The sequence below is a fragment of the Saccostrea echinata genome, unplaced genomic scaffold, assembly GCF_033153115.1.
Source record: "Saccostrea echinata isolate AGI-Se365-2 ecotype Australia unplaced genomic scaffold, CSIRO_AGI_Sech_v1 ptg000015l, whole genome shotgun sequence".
Lineage (NCBI taxonomy): Eukaryota > Metazoa > Mollusca > Bivalvia > Ostreida > Ostreidae > Saccostrea > Saccostrea echinata.
Window position 1 is genome coordinate 2,863,255 of NW_026889764.1, and position 8,649 is coordinate 2,871,903.

The 8,649-nt window shown below is 31.9% G+C and overlaps 1 protein-coding gene across 3 annotated transcripts in view; it reads left to right on the plus strand.

Moving 5' to 3' along the window:
* Nucleotides 1-7,969, plus strand: part of LOC133187407 (SRSF protein kinase 3-like) — a 40,355-nt gene extending 32,386 nt beyond the window's left edge. For all 3 annotated transcript variants that reach the window (XM_061322764.1, XM_061322766.1, XM_061322765.1), the window contains 6 exons: nucleotides 669-897; nucleotides 1,925-2,278; nucleotides 2,583-2,671; nucleotides 3,028-3,135; nucleotides 4,311-4,473; nucleotides 5,947-7,969. In XM_061322764.1, the coding sequence (XP_061178748.1) occupies nucleotides 669-897; nucleotides 1,925-2,278; nucleotides 2,583-2,671; nucleotides 3,028-3,135; nucleotides 4,311-4,473; nucleotides 5,947-6,152 (1,149 nt within the window). In that variant the 3' untranslated portion in view covers nucleotides 6,153-7,969. The remainder of the gene's footprint in view (nucleotides 1-668; nucleotides 898-1,924; nucleotides 2,279-2,582; nucleotides 2,672-3,027; nucleotides 3,136-4,310; nucleotides 4,474-5,946) is intronic.
* The last annotated feature ends 680 nt before the right edge of the window (nucleotides 7,970-8,649 follow it).

Here is an 8,649-nt window from a genome sequence, read left to right on the forward strand (position 1 = left end):
AATTTCATCGATTTAGTGTAGTTGTTTTACGTTACCCTTGGTGTTGTGAAGCAATTAACTTGGTGTTAATTAAGTTTCTTGCATGCTAATATCACTAGTATTTCTCAGTTTAATGCTATTCTAGTTTGATTCTTTAGTTTATCTAATTGAATATTTTTAGGATATTTTCCCCATATTTATGGAAGGAAACTAGAAATCAATCAGTTATATTTTTTAAAATGATTTTATTTGTTGGAAACTTTATTTTCTGCAAGAAATATCCTCAGCTATTTGACATTGTGAAGGAGTAGTAAATTTATCCATGCTTCATTAATATAAGCTGTCGATTCACAGAATATTAATTGTTGAAAAGGTTTTCTTGAGTAAAACTACCTTAGAACAAACATAGCTTACTGGCTATAAGTAGTTTGCAAATAGATTCATGCTGGTTGTTTATTTAAAGGGTTTGCTTATACATATTCTTATGAATAATTTCTAAATTTTTTTTTCATGACTAGTTTAACTTTTTCTGTAAACATTAGACCTGTAAATGAAATATACAGATATATTAATTCATGTAATGTGGAAAAAAAACATGATTATCATATTCAGATGATGTCGAATTTTGAATACATACAAGTAACAATGTAACCAGGATGTTAATTAATGATGCAGTATGCTTTCTTTAGGCTGCTGAGAAAGAGAGGATGGTGAATAGTGAGAGTATGACAAGTCTGGCTCAATCTGAGCCGGAAATGAATGACACATCGTCATCGCAGAATCATCAGCCAGACACGACCGAGTCAGTAGACAACACCGAATCCTCCCACGCCAATAACCAGATGACGGTAGACAACAACCAGGAAAGTAGCACCGGGAACCAGATAAACCAGAGTCAGTCAGATAACAATAATACAGGTACAGTTTATTTCAGAATTAATCACAACATAAACCAGAACATAGAATAACTAAACAAATCCCGTACCATATTATTCAAATCCCCCTAGCATTTTCTTTTGGATTGCCCTCCATACCATATACTATGCCATAGCTTTTAATCTTGTTCACTTGGAAAAAGAATTTAATTCACTTGATTTGACAAGTAAACTTTTAAGCTTTATCAAGGAAAAATAGTAAGATATAGAAGCTTAGTAATTATTACTCTTCAACTGAATGAAGTAGACACGATTTGTATTTCATTTTATTGACATTGTTCATTCATTAATTGCCAGACAACAGCAAGTTTTAATGTGTTGATATATAAATATATAATATTTATCAAGAAACTCCTCCTTATATTTATCAGTGTTATGTTAAAATGATAAGGATTTTACCTTGTTATGTATAAATTTCTAATTCTCAGTCAAGATCTTCAAAGTCACTGGGCAAGAAAGACACAGTTATCTGATTGTTAATGTCAAAAGTCTATGTGATACAAGGAAGAGTAAAATAATACATCATACAACTGACAAAAATTACAAGATTTTACATTGGAAAAATTACATTTGTATGTTGTAAAGTGCCCTTCCCTCAATAAAAATATGATGTGAAGAGAAAAAACTATCATGCTTTATGAGGGTACCCTCCAAAATAACAGAAGACCATCAAAGTCAACAGTGTGATTTTTTTTTATACAAAGTACTTAAGAAGGAAAATAATTAAAAAATCAACTATACAGTGTAAATTTTTAACAAGGGCATGTACAAGATGTAAAAACATAAATTACTCTGAAATTCTGGTGAACTTTTAAACCATTATTTCAAGAAAAAGTTGATGTACAAGCAGGTCTGTCATACAAAAGAAGGAGACATTTTCCCATTTCATGTGATATGAATATTTGAATATGAACATTTGAATTTTGAAATTTTATTTATGAATTTCTTCATTTATTGAATCTCTTTTTAAATAAAAATGGGTGTCATTAATGAAATTTTGTTCATTTCAGAATGTACAGACACAAAGAAAAAAACAGATGAAGAGAAAAATTCTGAGAATATTGAGAATCAAACAAAGTGTTTACCTAACATTATGGACCCAGCAATTAGTGACAATGACAATGAAGTGACTATAGACATCAAGCGCTCAGCAGATGCGCTCATGTGTAACGGACACGGTGAATCTCAATCTCAGGTAGACACCAACAGAAACTCCACAAATGAACAGGATACTTGTGAATCTAACAGTGTGGGGGGTGAGGGGAATCCCATGGAGGAAGGGTCCACTGATGAGAATCAGCGGCGATCCCAGAGCCCCGGGGTCCATAGTTCCTCCTCACCCAGTGAAAAAAGCAACTCCTCAGGTGAGCATAGGATTAACATGTATATTATAACAAATATGAGATGTCAAGGATCTGCCTAGAGTACTATATTTAAGTTCATATTTATGGGTTAGTACATACAAAAATATTGATCAGCTTGTCACACTTTACATTCTTGTTTAAACATTTAGTACCCGCATACTGTTAAAACTGAAAACATTAATATGCTGAATTTTTATCTAAGATAAGTATGTCTGCAAGTTTTGAAAATTGATTTTGTTCATTATTCCTAGCTACAGAAAATTCAATATACATGTAAATGCTTTTAATCCACACATATTTTTAGATAAGAATTCCTTGATTCAACCAGATCCAGTCAGACAAGTTTGTGATATTCCTGTCAAAATAGCAGATCTAGGCAATGCCTGCTGGACAGTATGTATTTTACAATGCCATACATATTTTCTATTTTGTTTGTAAATGACACAGCAGCTTTCTCCTTCCTTGGAAAGGCTAAGGCTTATATAATTCTTATTCTTCAGTGTTTAAACTTTTTCCTGTCACAAATTACTTGTCTGTGCCCAAAAATTACACTACAAGTCATTACAGAAGAGTTGCTTTAAAAATGATTTGTGGTACATATATATTTAATTTACTGCAAGTATCTAATACTTCATTATAGTTGAGAAGTTTTTTGGTTGATAGATGGAATGTCTTGAAATAGTATCAGTAGTAGATGATTGAACTAAGCAAATGTTATTGTCTCTAAGCATCCTACTCTATTATTCTAGTTTTTACACTTCACTGACGACATCCAAACACGGCAGTATCGAGCCCTGGAGGTCCTGATAGGGGCGGGTTATGGTCCGCCAGCAGACATCTGGAGCACTGCCTGTATGGTAAGCCCTCAACATCTCTATAGGAAACAGGAATTATATACATCTCATATTCAGTTGATAACTGTATAGTCCCTGTCTTTCCATCATTTTAAATATTTCCATTTGTTGACATTATGAAGAATTATAGACTATGTGTAATCTATTAAAACATTACAGTTTGTCAAAAGTAATGACATTCAAATTACCCATTCTTAAGCATATTAGAACTGGATACATCATATTAAGACCAAGTCTTGATCCCTCAAACTCTGAAATTAAAGATTCTACATGTAGGTGGTTAGAGGGAGAAGCTTAATTTTTAACAAGATTGTGGAGGATGTTCTAGGCATTATAGTCAAGGAATGTACTACGTAATGTAAGGGAGATAACTCAGATAAGATATCAAGTAAAATGTAGTAAGCTTTTAGTGTTCTTGTAACAGAAATATTATCCTGTAATTTTTAGTAGTAAATAAAAAATTCTGCAAATCCCCAGAGTCCTGATAGGTATACAGGTGTTTATTCAGTTCGATTTATTGACATCACCATGGTGGCATACAGTCAAGAAAACAAAATAGATGATATTGACTACAGTATGCAAAACAACACTGATATTGTCCATTGATTTGTTTTCTCTGCATAAAGCATCTATCTAAATAGCTACATAAGTGTTTTGTACTATTATAATCATATGCATTAACAATTTCTTTAATGGGATCAGTCCCATAGTATAATTTATCACTATAAATATCATTATATTGAAATTAAAGTTTGTTATACACTGCTAAGTCCAAAATGTTTTTTTTTTCATTTTCAACAAATAGTTTACAAGCATAATATATTTTCCTAAGGGATTATTGGTTAACAATATTTGCCTGTTTCAATAAATAGTAAATGTCCACGAATTCTTAATTTTGTTAGCTCTGATCATTCACACTTTTTTTCAAAGGAAACTAAGGAATCCTGCTATGTATACTCAGTACAATTTAAAATTTTACTGTAGAAATAAAGTTTTCCCATTTTAGATAATGAGATTTTGCTCAATTGTTCAACTGTCAATAGATGTAGATAGATAATTGAGAATTTGCATTCCATTAATGATTCCATGTTTTTATGTGCCTATATGAATTGAATGTAAAAATTCTGTATTGAATTGTCAATGGCATTGTAGTACATGCAATATACAAATATTTTCAGGCATTTGAATTGGCAACAGGAGATTATTTATTTGAGCCAAATTCGGGGGAAAACTTTAGTCGTAACGATGATCACCTGGCACATATAATTGAGCTGTTGGGTCCTATTCCACGTGAGATCAGCCTGTCGGGGGAGAAATCCAGGAGATACTTCAACAGAAGAGGTTAGTTCTATCTAGTCTTAAACAGAAGAGGTTAGTTCTATTTAGTCTTAGATGGTCTCTTCTACTACAGAAGAGGTCAGTTCTATTTAGTCTTAAAAGGTCTCTTCTTTAATGGTAATATAGTATCTTAAATATAACTTAGGCTGTTCAAAGTTAATTCTACGTTTAACGTCACCTCTAAAGTTCAAAACCTATGAGGGAGGGAGGAAAAAAAATAAACAAACGAAAATTTTAAACATTTGTGAATTTATTCAAATTAACCTATTCAGTATGTTAAAAAACACTATTGAGTAATAAAAGTATTGGATATGACATCCAAGTCTAATTTCCTAAGCAGAGTTTTTCCTTAGTATGTATATTGGTTTGAATCCTTTTGTGAGAAAAGTTGATCAATATCTACAATTAAAATTATGTTGACAGTATGTAGTACATTATAAAATTGAAAATATCTCGAAATTGAATTCTGCTGTATTTTTATTTATAGTACTAGATCTACTAGAATTTAGTTTTGAAAGTGTAAATACTATATTTGGACCATAGGTGTTAGATTATTTTACCTTGAATTCCACACACGACAGGATTCTTCACTGCTTGGAATACCGCAATACCCCAATCACTTTCCTTACTCTCCTTCACTTGAAAGGCTCTATCTTCTGTAAGCTTCTCCCTGCTCAAATGGCAATGACTAGTATGAACTTTCCCTAAAAATGTAGCCATTTGTGGGTACATGAATGCTACATTTATGAAGATATCAATAATCTTAATGTTCCTTTAAATTTTTACAGAAATATTTTAAGATGAAACTATTAAATAAAATTTAGATGAAGCATCTCACTGTATATTATAAAATCTTTGTTTTTGACACACTTTGCACTCAGTTAGACAGTAAAAAGTTTTGCAATTCTCTCTAAATACAATGAATAGTTCAGCCAACATAATTACGAACTGGGAGTCTGTGATACAAAGACTGATAAGAACTCAACAAACTAGACTTTGTCATTAACTTCAATCATAAAATCATCTATATTTTACTTACATTTATGATCTCATACTGTTTAATTCACTAGTTTTCTTTTAATAAGATACCAACTACGGTACCAACTACAAAGCACATTTTCTGTCACTACGGGATGCAGAATTAAGTCGCTAAATGTAGAACCAAACCGGAACAGATATATGAAATTCCGAATTGTTTGTTTTTTTTTAAAGATGGATTTCTCCTAAACCTACGCTCACGGGTGACGTTAAACGTAGAATTTTAAACAGCCTTAACTGCCAGATTTTTTAACACTTCTCATTGCCAATGAAAACTTATGTCCATCCATTTCTTAGGTTGAAAATGAAGTATATTTAACAATATTAAAACAGAAACTGGGGTTAAAAATACTGAAATAATGTGTCTTCCATGTAGTATACATGTATTAAGGTCTACATTTATTCTTGCATTGTTATTATTTTTTTTTTTTCGTAAAGGTGAACTTCATAACATACCAAAATTAAAACCATGGGGTCTGTTCGATGTTTTGATGGAAAAATATGAGTGGGATGAAGAAGAGGCCAAGAGTTTTACAGACTTTTTAACACCTATGCTGGCATTTGATACCGCTAAACGTGCCACAGCAGCAGATTGTCTAAAACACCCCTGGTTGAAGGACGCCAAGGAAATAAACCAGTCATAATCACACGTCTCTTAATTAGTACTATATCGAGCTTGGTCATAAGGGAAAGAACTCTTAATATACCAAGGGAGATAACTGATGGCTAATCAGCCTTGTTCTTTCTCTGAATCCTTGGTTTTTCTCTCTCAACTAAACAGAATGGAGAGAATATTATTTATTTCATGTATCTATCCTTAATTTCTGTTGAGAAAGTGAATGAACATTTTATCATGTCAATTCATTTTAGTGTCCGTATAAATGTGATACCACTTTAAACACTTCTAAGGTAAACAGAAATAAGAATTAGAGAAATATTTAATGTTTATAAAGAGAAGCAGTTTTTGTTAATAGAAGTAAATTCTATCTGAAAGATTCTTAGCACTGTTTTATATTTTCTGGAGTCCACCAGAAGCAATCCTTGTAGTTTTGCTGCTACATTTATTTTGTACAAGTAGAGCTAGGTTTCTTGCAATATTGTAAATTATTTGATTTTCAACAGTAGTCAGTTTTATCTCCTTAGTCACTTCCTACCAACAGTCTACTAATATTGATTATGAAAGGGGGCATAAAATCTTTTTGCTTTTGCAAAATTATATTCCAGTTATTTTTGTTTTTTGACCATTGAGTGATAAAAGACTGATGAAAATTGATTTTCTGACAGTATATATACAACTTGCGTCTTTAGGACATTTTATGGGATTAAAAGTACATGTATTTTTAGATTTACATACACTGTATGTCTCTACACTTAAAATATTCTAAGAATGCTTGTCAGTAATCATCCAGAATTATGTTACAGTGCAATTATTGTCTCATTTGTTTGATTTTGTAATCATTCTGTGAGTTTCATCATTTGTAATTCACAGTATTTCGAATGAATCTGTCTGTTCTTTTCCCTTAATCTCAAGTGTTCTAGAGAGGTATGACTGAGGAAATATGATAAATCACTGAGAAGTTTTACCCATTTTTTCCTTGTGATTTAAAGTAATAAATATGATAATGAATGGTAATATTTACCATTATTATCATGGCTCAGTGATCAAGTTTCTAGGAATGAAGTTAAAATGATGGCAAATCTCAAGACCTCTTAAGTTTTTACACACACAAATTATTATTACGGTAGTTAAAAAGGAGGCTTGACTGCATCTCCCAACACAAGGGCATTTGAGCTCAAAGAAAAGAACTAGTGCTAGATAGGGACTGTTATGTAAAGGATAGAGAGATAGAAAGTAGAGAATGGATAGAGAGATAGGCTGTAGAGGAATAGAGCTAGGAGACAATCATTTGTCAAAAAACATTCCTAATGGACAAAAAAAACTGTGCCACAAGAAATTGAACAATGTAATATATCTGATGTGAATTTATATCTAAACGAGTGCTTAATATGAATTAACTTCTTATGGTGTGGATCTCAAGCTGTCAACTATTAAAGAACTTGAAACAGTGTATATAGCCAATTGAAATATGTGTACTGGTAATACAAAAGCAAACTTGGTTTTTAAAATCCTGTACAAGAAGACATGTTTGTTACATGATACATTGTACCTGTAATTTGTATGCCGGTTGTTATGTAAAGCAAGAGCTATATTGCTTGCGAAGAGAGGATGTCTTTGAGACATAAAGCTAAATATAACCATTGATTATGCAAAAACATCCAAGCATGATGCAAATGACAATATGTTGCCATTAAATTGAGCTACAGTATACAAGCTTGTCAAGGTTGAATTGAGTTTAAAGCAAGGGTTGTGTTTGTTTCGACAGGGAGAGAATAAGACTGATTCACAGTCCATATTATTTTGTGTTTTGTGTTATGTCGAAATAAAATGTTCACCAATTTATTTCTATTTGTTTTGTTTATCTTTAAAACGTATTTGACCAATTAATCCAAGCAAGATATGATATTATGCATATTGTTTGTATTGTTTCTTGAAAATACTTGCTTAAGAACTTGGTTTGAAAAAGATCTTTATATGACACTCAGACATCATATATATTTGATGATAAGTGAATATTGCATTTTTTTTTCATCAAGAATGTGGAGATTTTTTCAAACTTCCTTCTGGAATATATTGATTCCCTGTCACTTATTTGTATGTAAAAACTGCCATTCATATAAAGAAAACAACATGTTAATTCCAAAGTCCTTTACATTTGGCTGATGTTAAGACCTAAGTTTAGACCACCCACATATAATTGCATGAGATCTAACTGTTCCAAATGTGTGGCTAGATCCAAAATGAACAAGGTGCTGAGGGTTTTTGCCATATGATCAGAACTTCTGGCAAAATTGAGTGTTTGTCTCATTCAGTGATGCTAGTTTTGTGTAGCTACTTGAGACTGTATTTCTGATTATAACTGACTTGAATTTCTGGCAATTGAAATGCACCCCCTCCCCAATAGCATTTCCCTTTTATCTGTGTATGGACACCTTGGCTCTTTTGGATTTAATTTTGCTCCTACAAACCAGGCTTGTTTAAGTGGGAATGTGCATGGAATTATGAAAAATTTATATCTGTGA